This window comes from Lissotriton helveticus, chromosome 8, assembly GCF_964261635.1.
Source record: "Lissotriton helveticus chromosome 8, aLisHel1.1, whole genome shotgun sequence".
Classification (NCBI taxonomy): domain Eukaryota; kingdom Metazoa; phylum Chordata; class Amphibia; order Caudata; family Salamandridae; genus Lissotriton; species Lissotriton helveticus.
In genome coordinates this window covers 750778381-750796632 of record NC_136069.1, presented here as the reverse complement: position 1 = coordinate 750796632, position 18252 = coordinate 750778381, and the positions used below count along the sequence as shown (strand labels likewise).

The following is an 18252-nucleotide window of genomic DNA, read 5'->3' as shown; positions in this document are numbered from 1 at the left end:
GTAGTGAATGCCGAGTAGTGAGTGCCGAGTTGTGAGTAGTGAGTGCCGAGTAGTGAGTAGTGAGTGCCGAGTAGTGAGTGCCGAGTAGTGAGTGCAGAGTAGTGAGTGCAGAGTAGTGAGTGCAGAGTAGTGAGTGCAGAGTAGTGAGTGCAGAGTAGTGAGTGCAGAGTAGTGAGTGCAGAGTAGTGAGTGCAGAGTAGTGAGTGCAGAGTAGTGAGTGCAGAGTAGTGAGTGCAGAGTAGTGAGTGCAGAGTAGTGAGTGCAGAGTAGTGAGTGCAGAGTAGTGAGTGCAGAGTAGTGAGTGCCGAGTAGTGAGTAGTGAGTGCCGAGTAGTGAGTAGTGAGTGCCGAGTAGTGAGTAGTGAGTGCCGAGTAGTGAGTAGTGAGTGCCGAGTAGTGAGTAGTGAGTGCCGAGTAGTGAGTGCCGAGTAGTGAGTGCAGAGTAGTGAGTGCAGAGTAGTGAGTGCAGAGTAGTGAGTGCAGAGTAGTGAGTGCAGAGTAGTGAGTGCAGAGGAGTGAGTGCAGAGGAGTGAGTGCAGAGGAGTGAGTGCGCAGAGTAGTGAGTGCGCAGAGTAGTGAGTGCGCAGAGTAGTGAGTGCGCAGAGTAGTGAGTGCGCAGAGTAGTGAGTGCAGAGTAGTGAGTGCAGAGTAGTGAGTGCAGAGTAGTGAGTGCAGAGTAGTGAGTAGTGAGTGCAGAGTAGTGAGTAGTGAGTGCAGAGTAGTGAGTAGTGAGTGCAGAGTAGTGAGTAGTGAGTGCAGAGTAGTGAGTAGTGAGTGCAGAGTAGTGAGTGCAGAGTAGTGAGTAGTGAGTGCAGAGTAGTGAGTAGAGAGTGCAGAGTAGTGAGTAGAGAGTGCAGAGTAGTGAGTGCAGAGTAGTGAGTAGTGAGTGCAGAGTAGTGAGTAGAGAGTGCAGAGTAGTGAGTAGAGAGTGCAGAGTAGTGAGTAGAGAGTGCAGAGTAGTGAGTGCAGAGTGCAGAGTAGTGAGTGCAGAGTAGTGAGTGCAGAGTAGTGCAGGTGAGTGCAGTGCAGGTGAGTGCAGTGCAGGTGAGTGCAGTGCAGGTGAGTGCAGTGCAGGTGAGTGCAGTGCAGGTGAGTGCAGTGCAGGTGAGTGCAGTGCAGGTGAGTGCAGTGCAGTGCAGTGCAGGTGAGTGCAGTGCAGTGCAGGTGAGTGCAGTGCAGTGCAGGTGAGTGCAGTGCAGTGCAGGTGAGTGCAGTGCAGGTGAGTGCAGGTGAGTGCAGTGCAGGTGAGTGCAGTGCAGGTGAGTGCAGTGCAGGTGAGTGCAGTGCAGGTGAGTGCAGTGCAGGTGAGTGCAGTGCAGTGCAGGTGAGTGCAGTGCAGGTGAGTGCAGGTGAGTGCAGTGCAGGTGAGTGCAGTGCAGTGCAGGTGAGTGCAGTGCAGTGGAGTGCAGGTGAGTGCAGTGCAGGTGAGTGCAGTGCAGGTGAGTGCAGTGCAGGTGAGTGCAGTGCAGGTGAGTGCAGTGCAGGTGAGTGCAGTGCAGGTGAGTGCAGTGCAGGTGAGTGCAGTGCAGGTGAGTGCAGTGCAGGTGAGTGCAGTGCAGGGGAGTGCAGGTGAGTGCAGTGCAGGTGAGTGCAGTGCAGGTGAGTGCAGTGCAGGTGAGTGCAGTGCAGGTGAGTGCAGTGCAGGTGAGTGCAGTGCAGGTGAGTGCAGTGCAGGTGAGTGCAGTGCAGGTGAGTGCAGTGCAGGTGAGTGCAGTGCAGGTGAGTGCAGTGCAGTGCAGGTGAGTGCAGTGCAGGTGAGTGCAGTGCAGGTGAGTGCAGTGCAGGTGAGTGCAGTGCAGGTGAGTGCAGTGCAGGTGAGTGCAGTGCAGGTGAGTGCAGTGCAGGTGAGTGCAGTGCAGGTGAGTGCAGTGCAGGTGAGTGCAGTGCAGGTGAGTGCAGTGCAGTGCAGGTGAGTGCAGTGCAGGTGAGTGCAGTGCAGGTGAGTGCAGTGCAGGTGAGTGCAGTGCAGGTGAGTGCAGTGCAGGTGAGTGCAGTGCAGGTGAGTGCAGTGCAGGTGAGTGCAGTGCAGGTGAGTGCAGTGCAGGTGAGTGCAGTGCAGGTGAGTGCAGTGCAGGGGAGTGCAGGTGAGTGCAGTGCAGGTGAGTGCAGTGCAGGTGAGTGCAGTGCAGGTGAGTGCAGTGCAGGTGAGTGCAGTGCAGGTGAGTGCAGTGCAGGTGAGTGCAGTGCAGGTGAGTGCAGTGCAGGTGAGTGCAGTGCAGGTGAGTGCAGTGCAGGTGAGTGCAGTGCAGTGCAGGTGAGTGCAGTGCAGGTGAGTGCAGTGCAGGTGAGTGCAGTGCAGGTGAGTGCAGTGCAGGTGAGTGCAGGTGAGTGCAGTGCAGTGCAGTGCAGGTGAGTGCAGTGCAGGTGAGTGCAGTGCAGGTGAGTGCAGTGCAGTGCAGGTGAGTGCAGTGCAGGTGAGTGCAGTGCAGGTGAGTGCAGTGCAGTGCATGTGAGTGCAGTGCAGGTGAGTGCAGTGCAGTGCTGGTGAGTGCAGTGCAGGTGAGTGCAGTGCAGGTGAGTGCAGTGCAGGTGTGTGCAGTGCAGGTGTGTGCAGTGCAGGTGAGTGCAGTGCAGGTGAGTGCAATGCAGGTGAGTGCAGTGCAGGTGAGTGCAGTGCAGGTGAGTGCAGTGCAGGTGAGTGCAGTGCAGTGCAGGTGAGTGCAGTGCAGGTGAGTGCAGTGCAGTGCAGGTGAGTGCAGTGCAGTGGAGTGCAGTGCAGTGGAGTGCAGGTGAGTGCAGTGCAGGTGAGTGCAGTGCAGGGGAGTGCAGGTGAGTGCAGTGCAGGTGAGTGCAGTGCAGGTGAGTGCAGTGCAGGTGAGTGCAGTGCAGGTGAGTGCAGTGCAGGTGAGTGCAGTGCAGGTGAGTGCAGTGCAGGTGAGTGCAGGTGAGTGCAGTGCAGGTGAGTGCAGTGCAGGTGAGTGCAGTGCAGGTGAGTGCAGTGCAGGTGAGTGCAGTGCAGGTGAGTGCAGTGCAGGTGAGTGCAGTGCAGGTGAGTGCAGTGCAGGTGAGTGCAGCGCAGGTGAGTGCAGCGCAGGTGAGTGCAGCGCAGGTGAGTGCAGCGCAGGTGAGTGCAGTGCAGGTGAGTGCAGTGCAGGTGAGTGCAGTGCAGGTGAGTGCAGTGCAGGTGAGTGCAGGTGAGTGCAGTGCAGTGCAGGGCAGTGCAGTGCAGGTGAGTGCAGTGCAGGTGAGTGCAGTGCAGGTGAGTGCAGTGCAGTGCAGGTGAGTGCAGTGCAGGTGAGTGCAGTGCAGGTGAGTGCAGGTGAGTGCAGTGCAGGTGAGTGCAGTGCAGTGCAGGGCAGTGCAGTGCAGGTGAGTGCAGTGCAGGTGAGTGCAGTGCAGGTGAGTGCAGTGCAGTGCAGGTGAGTGCAGTGCAGGTGAGTGCAGCAGGTGAGTGCAGTGCATGAGGTGCAGTGCAGGTGAGTGCAGTGCAGGTGAGTGCAGGTGAGTGCAGTGCAGTGCAGGAGCAGTGCAGTGGAGTGCAGTGCAGGTGAGTGCAGTGCAGGTGAGTGCAGTGCAGTGCAGGTGAGTGCAGTGCAGGTGAGTGCAGTGCAGGTGAGTGCAGTGCAGTGCAGTTGTGTGCAGTGCAGTGGAGAGGTGAGTGCAGTGCAGGTGAGTGCAGGTGAGTGCAGTGCAGGTGAGTGCAGTGCAGGTGAGTGCAGTGCAGGTGAGTGCAGTGCAGGTGAGTGCAGTGCAGGTGAGTGCAGTGCAGGTGAGTGCAGTGCAGGTGAGTGCAGTGCAGGTGAGTGCAGTGCAGGTGAGTGCAGTGCAGGTGAGTGCAGTGCAGGTGAATGCAGTGCAGTGCAGGTGAATGCAGTGCAGTGCAGGTGAGTGCAGTGCAGGTGAGTGCAGTGCAGGTGAGTGCAGTGCAGGTGAGTGCAGTGCAGGTGAGTGCAGTGCAGGTGAGTGCAGTGCAGTGCAGGTGAGTGCAGTGCAGGTGAGTGCAGTGCAGGTGAGTGCAGGTGAGTGCAGTGCAGTGCAGTGCAGGTGAGTGCAGTGCAGGTGAGTGCAGTGCAGTGCAGGTGAGTGCAGTGCAGTGCAGGTGAGTGCAGTTCAGTGCAGGTGAGTGCAGTGCAGGTGAGTGCAGTGCAGTGCAGGTGAGTGCAGTGCAGGTGAGTGCAGTGCAGGTGAGTGCAGTGCAGTGCAGTGCAGTGCAGGTGAGTGCAGTGCAGGTGAGTGCAGTGCAGGTGAGTGCAGTGCAGGTGTGTGCAGTGCAATGCAGGCGAGTGCAGTGCAGGTGAGTGCAGTGCAGTGCAGGTGAGTGTAGTGCAGGTGAGTGCAGTGCAGGTGAGTGCAGTGCAGGTGAGTGCAGTGCAGTGCAGTGCAGGTGAGTGCAGTGTAGGTGAGTGCAGTGCAGTGCAGTGCAGGTGAGTGCAGTGCAGTGCAGGTGAGTGCAGTGCAGGTGAGTGCAGTGCAGGTGAGTGCAGTGGAGTGGAGTGCAGTGCAGTGCAGGCGAGTGCAGTGCAGGCGAGTGCAGTGCAGGCCAGTGCAGTGCAGGTGAGTGCAGTGCAGGTCAGTGCAGGTGAGTGCAGTGCAGTGCAGGTGAGTGCAGTGCAGGTGAGTGCAGTGCAGTGCAGGTGAGTGCAGTGCAGGTGAGTGCAGTGCAGGTGAGTGCAGTGCAGGTGAGTGCAGTGGAGTGCAGGCGAGTGCAGTGCAGGCGAGTGCAGTGCAGGCGAGTGCAGTGCAGGTGAGTGCAGTGCAGGTCAGTGCAGGTGAGTGCAGTGCAGTGCAGGTGAGTGCAGTGCAGGTGAGTGCAGTGCAGTGCAGGTGAGTGCAGTGCAGGTGAGTGCAGTGCAGGTGAGTGCAGTGCAGGTGAGTGCAGTGCAGGTGAGTGCAGTGCAGGTGAGTGCAGTGCAGGTGAGTGCAGTGCAGGTGTGTGCAGTGCAGGTGAGTGCAGTGCAATGCAGGTGAATGCAGTGCAGTGCAGTGCAGGTGAGTGTAGTGCAGTGCAGGTGAGTGCAGTGCAGGTGAGTGCAGTGCAGTGCAGGTGAGTGCAGTGCAGGTGAGTGCAGTGCAGGTGAGTGCAGTGCAGGCGAGTGCAGTGCAGGCGAGTGCAGTGCAGGCGAGTGCAGTGCAGGCGAGTGCAGTGCAGGCGAGTGCAGTGCAGGTGAGTGCAGTGCAGTGCAGGTGTGTGCAGTGCAGGTGTGTGCAGTGCAGGTGAGTGCAGTGCAGGTGAGTGCAGTGCAGTGCAGGTGAGTGCAGTGCAGGTGAGTGCAGTGCAGTGCAGGTGAGTGCAGTGCAGTGCAGGTGAGTGCAGTGCAGTGCAGTGCAGGTGAGTGCAGTGCAGGTGAGTGCAGTGTAGGTGAGTGCAGTGCAGGTGAGTGCAGTGGAGTGCAGGTGAGTGCAGTGCAGGTGAGTGCAGTGCAGTGCAGGTGAGTGCAGTGCAGTGGAGTGCAGGCGAGTGCAGTGCAGGCGAGTGCAGTGCAGGTGAGTGCAGTGCAGGTGAGTGCAGGTGAGTGCAGTGCAGTGCAGGTGAGTGCAGTGCAGGTGTGTGCAGTGCAGGTGTGTGCAGTGCAGGTGTGTGCAGTGCAGTGCAGGTGAGTGCAGTGCAGTGCAGGTGAGTGCAGTGCAGGTGAGTGCAGTGCAGGTGAGTGCAGTGCAGGTGAGTGCAGTGCAGGTGAGTGCAGTGCAGGTGAGTGCAGTGCAGGTGTGTGCAGTGCAATGCAGGTGAATGCAGTGCAGTGCAGTGCAGGTGAGTGTAGTGCAGTGCAGGTGAGTGCAGTGCAGGTGAGTGCAGTGCAGTGCAGTGCAGGTGAGTGCAGTGCAGGTGAGTGCAGTGCAGTGCAGGTGAGTGCAGTGCAGGTGAGTGCAGTGGAGTGGAGTGCAGTGCAGTGCAGGCGAGTGCAGTGCAGGCGAGTGCAGTGCAGGCGAGTGCAGTGCAGGCGAGTGCAGTGCAGGTGAGTGCAGTGCAGGTGAGTGCAGTGCAGGTCAGTGCAGGTGAGTGCAGTGCAGGTGAGTGCAGTGCAGTGCAGGTGAGTGCAGTGCAGGTGTGTGCAGTGCAGGTGAGTGCAGTGCAGGTGAGTGCAGTGCAGGTGAGTGCAGTGCAGTGCAGGTGAGTGCAGTGCAGGTGAGTGCAGTGCAGGTGAGTGCAGTGCAGGTGAGTGCAGTGCAGGTGTGTGCAGTGCAGGTGTGTACAGTGCAGGTGAGTGCAGTGCAATGCAGGTGAATGCAGTGCAGTGCAGTGCAGGTGAGTGTAGTGCAGTGCAGGTGAGTGCAGTGCAGGTGAGTGCAGTGCAGGTGAGTGCAGTGCAGTGCAGGTGAGTGCAGTGCAGTGCAGGTGAGTGCAGTGCAGTGCAGGTGAGTGCAGTGCAGTGCAGGTGAGCGCAGTGCAGGTGAGCGCAGTGCAGGTGAGCGCAGTGCAGGTGAGTGCAGTGCAGTGCAGGTGAGTGCAGTGCAGGTGAGTGCAGTGCAGGTGAGTGCAGTGCAGGCGAGTGCAGTGCAGGCGAGTGCAGTGCAGGCGAGTGCAGTGCAGGCGAGTGCAGTGCAGGTGAGTGCAGTGCGTGCAGTGCAGGGCAGTGCAGTGCAGTGCAGGTGAGTGCAGTGCAGGTGAGTGCAGTGCAGGTCAGTGCAGGTGAGTGCATTGCAGGTGAGTGCAGTGCAGTGCAGGTGAGTGCAGTGCAGGTGAGTGCAGTGCAGGTGAGTGCAGTGCAGGTGAGTGCAGTGCAGGTGAGTGCAGTGCAGGTGAGTGCGGGCGAGTGCAGTGCGTGCAGGTGAGTGCAGTGCAGGTGAGTGCAGTGCAGTGCAGGTGAGTGCAGTGCAGTGCAGGTGAGTGCAGTGCAGTGCAGGTGAGTGCAGTGCAGGTGAGTGCAGTGCAGTGCAGGTGAGTGCAGTGCAGGTGAGTGCAGTGCAGTGCAGGTGAGTGCAGTGCAGGTGAGTGCAGTGCAGGTGAGTGCAGTGCAGGTGAGCGCAGGTGAGTGCAGTGTAGGTGAGTGCAGTGTAGGTGAGTGCAGTGCAGGTGAGTGCAGTGCAGTGCAGTGCAGGTGAGTGCAGTGCAGGTGAGTGCAGTTGAGTGCAGTGCAGTGCAGGTGAGTGCAGTTGAGTGCAGGTGAGTGCAGTTGAGTGCAGTGCAGGTGAGTGCAGTGCAGTGCTGGTGAGTGCAGTTGAGTGCAGTGCAGGTGAAAGCAGTTGAGTGCAGAGTGGTGTGTATTGACAATGTAAATGACAATGCCATTTATTTATGATTTAAAGAAAAAAAAATGTCATGAGGAATGCCAATAGCTCTACCTTTAATGATGCCGAGACCGTTGCATTGTAAATGCTTGTTTCTGTATTAAGAGCCATTTCATGTGTAAATTCTCATATACAAATTAGTGATAATGTATAGGTATGCGTGATTACTTTAGCATTATTCTACAGCTTGAGTGCACATAATACATGTGACAGTTTTTTCCGTATATTTGATAATTTCAAAATGCATTTTATGTATTTTGGGGTGGTAAGGTATACACAATACTCTACAGTATGTTTTACTATGCCTAGATTCGTAAATATGTCCATAGTTAGCGTGGAGTGGGTGTGATGTATTCCTATAGGTTCTGTATCGATCCCCCTATTCCTGACCCTATTCTGGTTAACAAGTTAACTAGCTGCCATCCCATGATGCAGAAAACCCCCATGATGCAGAAACCGTTATCTGATTAAGCCACACTACGGCACAGGAACGTGTTATCTGATTAGGTCATAACGCTTGCCATCTAATTAGACAAGCGATATTCCTCCAGCCCCTGATAAGGCATACGGAGTTCTCAAAACAAATCAAACCTATGACAACCTGGGAAAAACCCTGCGGCCATTGTTTTGATTTCACCGAGAACTTCAGCAAAAGAATGTGCTAACGACCAAGTCGTATGACATCCTTATTGACGTATCTATGTCCATCCTTACGTCAATCTCGGCACCTTAAAGGTATAAATATTACCGGTATTGCCTTAAGCAAACACACGTGGTGGTGACGAGATCGGAGCAGCCAGACTTGCCGAAGCCCAGAGCAGAGCAGACCCCGCTGGCGCAGCCCCGCCTTCCTGACGCGCTGAGAACGAGACGCTGCTTTCTCCTGCCGAGAAATCCAGCTCCGGCGCTTCCGGGTAGCCCTCGCAGGCAGCCTGGAATATCGAGACCAGAGACGAGAGATACCATCCCTCATTCATCCTAAATTCCAGGTACAGAACTGAATAACCCCTCGCAGAGAATTTTTGAGTCAGCCACTTGGCAAAACAAACTTAACTTAAACTGCTACTTTCTATTCCCGCCCACGTATTAGGCTTAGGTCAGGTACACCGGGGTAGGCGTAGTTAGAAACACCAGTTGAGTACGATTAGTCAAATGTATATGTGTATGTATCTATTTTATCCATTTTAAACCACCTTATGGCTTAGAAACCATATAAATGTTTTTACAGTATTATTTTATACTTCTGCTTTTATTGTATGCACTTTACTTAACCATAAGTATTGCGATAATATCGATCCATTTCTCTTGTATGAGAAAAGAGACTGATCAATAAATACCATCTTTTATTGAACACGCCCGTCTCTTCCTTTTCTCTACAATCTGGTGAGACTAAGAATGCACGTACTGACTGAGTAAAATAAGTCGTCTTTTGTTTTCACACGACTCTAGAGATACACTCTTGATTAGGGGAGAGCAAAGTTGTCATGTTCTATGGTTGTCAGAAACTAAATCCCTTCTTTTCTATCCAGGGAGGTTCAACTCCTCCTTGCCTATTCGAGAAAGTTTCTAGTGAACTCTGAGCTAGCTGGCAAACCCAAAACTTTAAGTCTAATATCGACAGTAGTAGACCTAGTTAACGTCTGGTCTAGGCCTATACTATTGAAGGTATTATTCCAATGCGCAGAGCCTATTGGGATAATAGGAACTACACTACTACTACTACTACTACTACTACTACCCTCTGCATTGGACTGGAGATTGGGGGTTCCATCTCATTCTCACTTGCCTTCCGATGTCCCATGTGCAATTCAAATTTTTTTAACTTCTCTCGGCTCTGTCACTATATTGTGTTTTATGTCCAGGGCTAGTACATTATGTTAGCTTTCTAACTTCCATTGAATCCTCAGAATTGCAAATCTGGGCCAGTCTGTTACCCTTATCAGAATGTAGTCAATGATAAATTTGGCTCCGTAGGCATCGTATGTCGAAGACTTAGAGGCAGCGTTGTCATACGAGTGTCGTGCTGGAATGAGATACTCGTTTGCACTTGCTCTGTGGATTTATTCTGTGAGACATTAGAGGAAAAATCTCAGAAATACTAATTTACTTTGTTTCCCAAACAGCTTAAGTTAAATATGTATGTATAGTGGTGGGGGAAGTACATAAGGGGCCAGATGTGTGACAGATTGTTACGGTTGCAAACGGAAAATCGGCCCGTTTGCGACTGCAAAATAGGTCTGCCCCATGTGCAAACCCTATTCTGCAAGTCGGTAACCTATTACGGACTCACAAAATAGGGTTTGCGACTCGCTATTAGGAAGAGGCGTCCCTTCCTAATAGCGAGTCGCACTTCAGTGAATGCTTGTTTTGTAATTGCAGTTGCAAAACACTTACAGTTTACCACCTTCTTCAAGTAGGTGGTAAGCCCCTCGCAAATAGGAAGGGGTCTCCAGGGGACCTCTTCCCCTTTGTGAGTGGTTGTGAAAATATTTTTTAGGAGCAGGCAGTGGTCCTACAGGCCACTGCCTACTCTTAAAAAGTGAAACAGAAACTTTTAATTGTTCTTTTTTAAATGCATCCCTTTTTCCTTTAAGGAAAACGGGCTGCATTTAAAAAAAAGAATGTGCTTTATTTAAAAAGCAGACCCAGACATGGTAGTCTGCTGACCCAGCTGGCCACCATCCCGGGGAATGCTAGCCATTCCCAATGGGGTCGCAAATTGCCCCTGCCTCATGAATATTAATGAGGCATGCAATTTGTGACCTACATTTTGCGAGTCGTAGAACGGTGCAATTTGCGACTCCCAAATTGTAAGGGTCGTACATCTGGCCCAAGATGTGGGGCTGTTGGATGAGTCTTCAATGGTTGAACAGGGCTGACGCTGAATTAGTGTTTGTTGTGTTAAGGTGTCATAAGCAAACGCATATTTTTAGCTGTTTCTGAGAGCCAGGTGATCATGTTTGCTTCAGATCTGCAGAAAAGAAAGTTCTAGGGGAGGGGTTGGCAAATTGGTATTAGCTGTCTCAACAGCAGAATAGTTTTCACTCTCTACAAGGACATTTTCTTTTAGTGGGCATGGTCAGTGTGTTAGCTTGCTGAATTATTTTTATTACTATGTATTTTTGTGCGTGAAAGAAGTTGTTGTGTAAAATTAATTTAGATGGTTATTATCTTTCTCAAATAAAACTGTATTTTACATAAAAAATTTTTTTTTTGATTTTCTGTCTTAAAGATACCAACTTGAGTAATGCAGGGGAAATGAATGGCTCGAGCAATTTAATGGATTTCCTGGATGAGCCATTACCTGATGTTGGAACATATGAGGATTTCCACACCATTGATTGGTTAAGAGAAAAATCGCGTGACACAGACAGACATAGAAAGGTATAAGCTATTTTTTATTTCAATATTCTGTGATGTAGTCTAGAATACACCCTCATACTTGCATACAACTGAATTGACAAGCACTCAAAATATTTTCTTTGCCAACTAGCAATTATCTACTTGTTAAATCTTTCATCAGTCAATATTTGACCATGACACAGTACTATGTCTGATGTAAATGAATACTTTCACATATCATTTGTGTTATTAGATTCATGAACTCATTATTTGCTTTTTTATGTGAAAAGGATTCCCCACGGGATCCATGCATAAGGGCCCTTTTTAGAACCTGTTGTCTCGTTACCAGCTCCCCCTTACAAGGAGAGTGGAGGGAAAGTGTAAATACTCTTACATTGATAATTGAGGTTGCTTTTCATTACTGATTGCACCCTTGGGTTATCGAAACAGAAATATGATGAAACCTCATGGGAGTGAGGAGGCTTAACTGCTAAATATCTCATACCTTAAAGAAAAAAAATATCTTGTTCTGTTATTTGAGTGCTACCAGGGCAAGATGTCATAATAAAAAGGTTGTGCAACATGTTGGCATGCTCCATGACATCTACCGCCACATTTAGCACATAAACACTCATCTGACCTTTTCTTCAAAATGTAAAAATATTGGAACCCTGTACCTATACATTATGAGAGAATCTCCCTGCTCATTATCTGTACCATAAAGAAAGTGCGGAGGCCCCACAGTTTCCAACCTACGTTTGGTTTAGAATTCAGACACACTAGGACTGATTTAACTGGTACTTTGCATGGATTTTTACATTGGTTGGTCGCGAAAGAGAGAATAGGTTTTAAAATCTTCAAAACTCAAAAGCCCATTTGATGGCCGTGGGCTATCTCAAAGACAGTATCGTTTTTGTGTGCCAACGATAAGCCTTCAATCTGCTGATCTCCGTTTGTTTAAGTATACTTCATCTAGGTGTTTGACTTTGGTTTCCTTGCAACATGTTGCTTCTCCATTCTTTCCCTACATCTAAGCTACCTATTTTTAGAGAACTGGAAAGATATTTTTTTCATTGGAAATTGTCTTCTGCTCTTCTTTCTTTCTTTAACATTGGATACCTCGCCAATCTAGACGTGACTGAGTTTTCAGTGTTTTTTCTTTAGAAATATTTCACTCAGCCAGACATTCTTGGGTATGTGGATGTCAGAAACCAGTTGCATAGCATAGATGTTTTTAGACCCAAACGGAGGCGAGGAAAATTAGCTCCCTTCTCTTCAGCTGCCTATTAGAGGAAAGTCATGATTGGATGAGAGAAGGCCCCTCCTACTGCTGGGCCCCACTGACACTGCACATGCTACATGAATGATACCTGTGCACTAGACGTAACATACAGTTGCTTTGCTGCCCCAGTCAGACTACGGCTAAATTCAGCTAAAATAGTTTAGATCTAGATGTTTCTTTCAAGTAAAAGTGGCTTAGATTTATACTTTTTTTAGGATTCAACAAAATCATTTGAACCAGTGGTGTAGCTAGAGCTTTTGTCGCCCAGGGCGGTCCCTGAGCTTGCCACCCAGTGACGGTCTGTGCAGGTAAGAGCGGAGAGACGCGCACACAGACAGAGACACACATAGAAACAAAGATGCACACACAGAGAAGAGACGTACTTACAGAGACAAATGCAGATATAGAGACGCACACACAGAGATAGTGACGCACACACAGAAAAATACACACAGATAGAGACACGCACACCGAGACAGAGATGTGCACCGAGAGACAGAAACACGCACATAGAGATGCACAGACAGATACAGAAACGCGCACACAGTAAAAAACACACACAGACAGACATATGCACACGAGAGGGGATGTCTCTGTTAGGGGATGCCATGACAGAGAGGCATAGGAGGTGGGCTGGTACGTACAGGGAAGAAAGCATACATTACAATTTGTTTTAAATTACAAGAGAACAATGGGAAAACACAGAGGGGGTGAACAAAAACAAACTAGTGGTGTGTGTGCCTGTAGAAATTGAGCACTGATGGCTGGTGGTGTGTGCGCCTGGTGGAAGTGTGCACTGCCGGCTGGTGTTGTGTGTGCCTGGTGGAAGTGTGCACTGATGGCTGGTGGTGTGTGTGCCTGGTGGAAGCGTACACTGACGGCTGGAGTTGTCTGTGCCTGGTGAAAGTGTGCACTGACGGTGTGGTTGTGTGTGTGGTTGTATGTGTGGTTTTGTGTGTAGTTGTGGTTGCGTGTGTAGTTGTGTGATTGTGTGTGTGGTTGTGTGTGGTTGTATGTGTGTGGCTGTGTGTGTGGTTGTGTGGTTGTGGTTGTGGTTGTGGTTGTGTGTGGTTGTGGTTGTGTGTGTGGCTGTGGTTGTGTGTGTGGCTGTGGTTGTGTGTGTGGCTGTGGTTGTGTGTGTGGCTGTGGTTGTGTGTGTGGCTGTGTGTGGCTGTATGTGTGTGGCTGTGTGTGTGTGTGTGTGGCTGTGTATGTGTGGCTGTGTGTGGCTGTGTGTGTGGCTGTGTGTGTGGTGTTGTGCGTGATTGTGTGTGTGGGTGGTTGTGTGTGTGGTTGTGTGTGGTTGTGCGCCTCGAGCTGGGAATACTTTTAAATAAAAGGAGAGGTGCGTGCACTGGTGCAGTGTGCGCCTCTGGTTATGCACACAGACACATACTCTCTCGTGCTCTCTCACACACCCATACACACACCCATACGAACACACTCTCACATCACATACACACAAACACACACTCGGACTGTGCTGGGGCAGGGCACAGGACATGCCGCTCTCGCCTTGAGACTCCATAGTGTTAGAGTCGCATGTACCCCGGGAGGCACTCACAACACAGGCGTGCATGTGTTTGTGCAAGTATCAATAAGGAATCAAGTTCCAAGAGCTGACGGCAATAAGGGACCTGGCAACACAGGACCAGACTGCCAGAAATAGGGCTTGAAAGACTCGCAGTTCGGCGGGGGTGGGGGGCTGCAGGGGAGGGTGAAATATGGGGGGGGGGGTGGAATCCAACTTTTAGCTTTTTTTTAATTTTATTTTTTATTGCTTTACTTTTTTGTATTTTATTTTATTTTTACTGTAATGATTTTAAATAATTGAACGGTCAACAATAAAAACAAAAAAATAAATAAATAAGGAATGTGCTACCCACATACAATGCCTGCTGGCAGAGAAAGGCGGATACAGGAACCTTTATTATTGCACTAAAACTCAAGATTCAAGGAGGACTGCTCTGTGTGCACCACACATTGCCACCCAAATCCGTGCCAGTCCTGGAAAAAAAATACAACCTGCCTCCGGATCCACAGGAGTCGGTGAATAATCCAGGGGCGATCTACCAATGTGACGCTGCACCACAGAATACAGGGGCCGCACACAGCGCACGCAAACTTCCCGATGCTTGGATGCCACACACGGAGGGTACGCACATTATCTAAGTTCAGATGCCATATACAGAACACACAAACTGCTCTGGTTCGCATGTCACACACACACGGTTCCTACTATCGTTCCTGCAGATCACCCAAACTGTCCAGGGTAGGAAATCACCCACAGAAGACACTCAGTGTCCCTGGTTCGAAAGCCACACACAGTACATGAACAGTGTGTGCACAAACTGTCCGTGTACAGAGGCCACACTGAAAATGCACACGAGTTTTGGCGTGCCATTGCCACAAGCAAGTGTATGGCACATAAACTGTCCTGGTACTGAGTCAGAATGCTATACACAGAGGGCAGACACACTGTCCGGATGCGGACGCCACACGCAACTGCACACCTAGATATTCGTTTTGTGGGCAGTAACCAAAAGCTTGCAAACTGTCCGGCCGGAAACAGAGGCCATACGAACTTCCCAGTGTTGAGGGGGTGGGGCATGCCCCCCGAAGAGCACAGGAAACGTCCAGTGTTCGGACGGCGGACCAGAACCCGCGCGCCCACGTCTCCATTGTACATAGCTTCGTTCTCAGAGGTGCATTGCGCACACTGCGGTGCTTTTTAGATGCTTTACTAAAAGAACCAAAATTGATAAATTGACCTAAATATTTGTAAAATCTCACTGTCAGCCTTAAAATAAACGTATTTAATCAGAATGAATCTTGTGTTTTCAAAGCGTTTGTCCTTTTTCATCTCTGAGAATTGTTCCACTTGAGAGAGCGCTGGTTGTTGTTTTACCCGACTCACTAGTAACCCCACATCCACAGACCTCCCGAGCACAGGGCACTCACAGACCGCCACGAGAGCGTCTTTCCTGCTCTTCAAATGCACGGGTTAGAAGTCACGTTATCGAGAATCCACGATCGTTTTTTTCACCATTCCCAGTCTTATTAAATATCCTATTAATCACGCGCCTGACGCCTCGCCGAGCCGTGTTTAATTTTAGAAAACGCGCGTGTATTAAATCGGGTCTTTAGCGAATATGAAGTGGCTCGGCTTTTACGTTATACTTTTAGCTAAGCTCGCATTCCTTACCTTTGTGTTCTCTCGTGGTCAGACAGACACGTTCGAATGCCTGAAGCTCAGTTTTTCACCTTTCCAAGGTCAATAAATAGAGTTCTTTTAAACTGGGTAATAACACCTATCGTGTAGAGGGTTTCGAAACAGCAAAAGTGTAGTATGAAGCCCTGAATAAAAACATTATCATGTACAACCCACGAATAAGCACGCACTAGTTTAATTTAAGTTGAATATTAAGTGTAAACAAAAGAGTAAAGAAGGGCACTATTTATAGACCAGGAACTTCAAGCGGACAAGAAAAACATACAGCAGCCATTTCCTGGAATTTGTCTTTCCTGTGTCAATTCTGTTGCCAAAGCAATGATATGAATATTACTGCGACACGGGACGGCACTGCAGCGACAACTGATGACGAAGGAGGCGCGCTGCTGTCAGTCAGGGGATGCTTTTCAAGGGATTACCAGCTTTGAAATGAAAGACTTCCACCCTGAAAACGGAGTGCTGCCCAGGATGCAAGTTGTACGTGACATGCTAAAGGTCACCAGAGGTTGGCAGTTAACATGAAAGAGAGCACCCTGCGGGCACCATTCATGGGCCTACAATGTTATTTATTTTTAAAATACCACGGAGCTTGGTAACTCAGATGGCAGAAATCCAATTCCTGAACCCTGGAATTTTCCATAACAACTTGATGCTGGTGCAAGCCGCCGTTCTTCTCTCGCGCAGCTGGGCTGTGGAACAACTTGGTGATCATCACTCGCGGTCCAGCTCAGTTTCCACTTTCCATCAGTGGGGAGATATAGGATTAAGCACAATTGGTAAATACAGACTGCATCTCACTCTCTCGGAGCACCTGTCAATCATCGCTTCCCAATATGCAGCTCCGTGCTCACCAAGGCCAATCTATCAACCGGGAGAGGTTCTGTGGCCGTAGGCACGGGGCCAGTTCCCTCACCACATACATCCTCCCCTTGTCCTTCATGAAACAAAAACACGAGGTTCGGATTCTCACGGACACAGAGGAAACAAAGTGGCCATTAGAGATGAATATTGGCGACTGTGGCTACGGGGAAGCTGTAGCATGGATCCATATGGATTCCTCAGAAAACTGGTGTTGGCCACTTACAGAATAAGTGAAACGCCTCACATTTTGGCCACCAGATGGCAGTGTAAGATAGCCTGTGGAGAATGCCAGCATAGTTCAGGCCCAATTCACAAAACAAGCATATGTCTTCAATTACCACAGCCCTGACGGCCGCGATAATTGAAGATATATGGGCTTTGGTGCGCGTAACAGACACCAATAGGCCATAGGCGGAGCTAAGCGACCGCCTATGGCCTATTGCGTGTTCTGTTAAAAAACACCTCGCACCCAAAGCCCAATTAAATTGGACCTTGGAAATAACACGCACGAGCTGTGTGGAATTTCCAGGTCCATTTTGAAACCCTCCTCAAAAGGGCTTTTCGCTTCGCTCGCCCTAAAAATAGATTGAGAACAATAAATTGAGCAGAACAACAAGAGCAGGAAAAGAAGGAGTACTGCAACAAATAAGTAAGAAGATGTGGATGGTTCAGGGAGATAGATATTAGCAATGTTTGAACAAGAAAGATAGCAGAGGGCAGTTTACTGGCAGGAGGAAAAGAGTTCCTTATGCAAAGTGAGAAACAAGGGAAAACCTGGCTAGAGGGTTTTACACTGCACAAGTAAGATCTGGATAGGCGCAGTGGAGAGACGAAAACCTATGATCTCGGTGGCCCAACAGAGACGGGAAATTTGCTCACCAAATCTGATGGTTGTGTAAGGACAACGATGTAAATCATGCAGGGAATTTTTAAAGAAAATTAGGTTAGTGTAGTGACAGCCAGTGAAGTGAGAAGCGAAGCAGTGACATCATATTTGTGACTGATGAAAATCAGTTGGGCTTCAGAATGAATGAAGCAAAACTTTTGAGAGAGAGGAAGGGGTGATGCGGGAAGTCCGAAGGAGTTGTTTAACACCCGCAGTAGACACTGTCACAACTTAAAGGCTGAGATGAAAGATTTTATACAGTTTTAACCTAGCACCGGCTATTAACACCAAATTCTCTTATCGTTTTTTCAAGGTCTTGGCTCCACTACTATCATCAAAATGGAATCAGCCCAGAGGGGAATTTGATCGCTATTTGTAATGGACGTGCTCTTTATAATAAAACATGCAGTTTCATCTTTTCCATCCGTGAGCTCCTTTTCATGCTGTTAAATACAAATACATGTATTAATCGTTGTTAGCCAATCTCAGTGCTGTCATTCATAACTGCCTGGCCAATAGATTTGAAGATTGGTTAGCAGGTAAGTTTAAAAAGAGATGATGTTTCCCAGTGAAGAGTTAAGAGCTGCAGTTGTGGATGTGTTTGTACTACAATGCTGTTTCTTTGGTGTTAGTATATTGCATATAAGTGATGCACTATGTATCGATACTTCTGCTTCTTCTAGCACTAGAACCCATTAGGCAGCCATGCGATAATGTATTTTTATCGGTTTGATAAAATGTGGAAAAATAGTAGGTGCAATTTTGTCTCGCTGAAAGCATTGCTTTAGCAATGCTTGTTTGGCGAGATTATAGTAAGGCTTTCAAAAGTCTACCCAAACTGCTGCGGATCGGGTACAGTTCATGTGAGCCAGGCGCGTGCACATCGCCAGCCACATCGCACACCACACCATTTGTCTGAGCCTCGGCATCAGACTTCAAAGGAATCCGCTCCCCCGCATCAGACTTCAAAGGAATTCGTTTCCCCGCCCCCGCCACAGCAATGCCGAGAGCTTGTTTGGGGGGGGGGGGCTCTCAGATACAAGCACTGCAGCTCAGGGGCGCTAGCAAACCCCGACGTGCACCTCCAGAGGCTCACACAAACACTGCAAAAGCACAGCCCCATGCCACCAGCCTGCTGGGCCTCTGTAATGACGTGAACATCGCAATGAACGTCGCAGTAGCAACAGGGCAGCCCAGCACTGAATTCAATGGCTGGGGCTGCCGCAGTAACACAGGCCCGCCCCTCAATAGTGGGACTATTCAGGGGTGTCTCTCCTTGATGTTCCCTATGATATTGCAGTGACGTGGCCCCACACTGCGCCGCTATCAGTCCGCGGGCGAAGGGCAGGCCTCTGACACTGTCCTCTTCACCTGCTCCCGCCAGCTCACATTCTGGTATCCACAGGGTGTAATTGACACAATTGTTGGCCTCTCGTTGTGGGAGCACTTCCACTGCTTGTTATTTTTCAAAACAGTGTGAAAA

The 18252-nt window shown here is 50.0% G+C and overlaps 1 protein-coding gene across 2 annotated transcripts in view; it reads left to right on the top strand.

Annotated features, from left to right (window-relative positions):
* Window positions 1-18252, top strand: part of CLCN4 (chloride voltage-gated channel 4) — a 238000-nt gene that overhangs the window by 41848 nt on the left and 177900 nt on the right. For both annotated transcript variants that reach the window (XM_078657587.1, XM_078657586.1), the window contains exon 3: window positions 10399-10550. In XM_078657587.1, the coding sequence (XP_078513713.1) occupies window positions 10399-10550 (152 nt within the window). The remainder of the gene's footprint in view (window positions 1-10398; window positions 10551-18252) is intronic.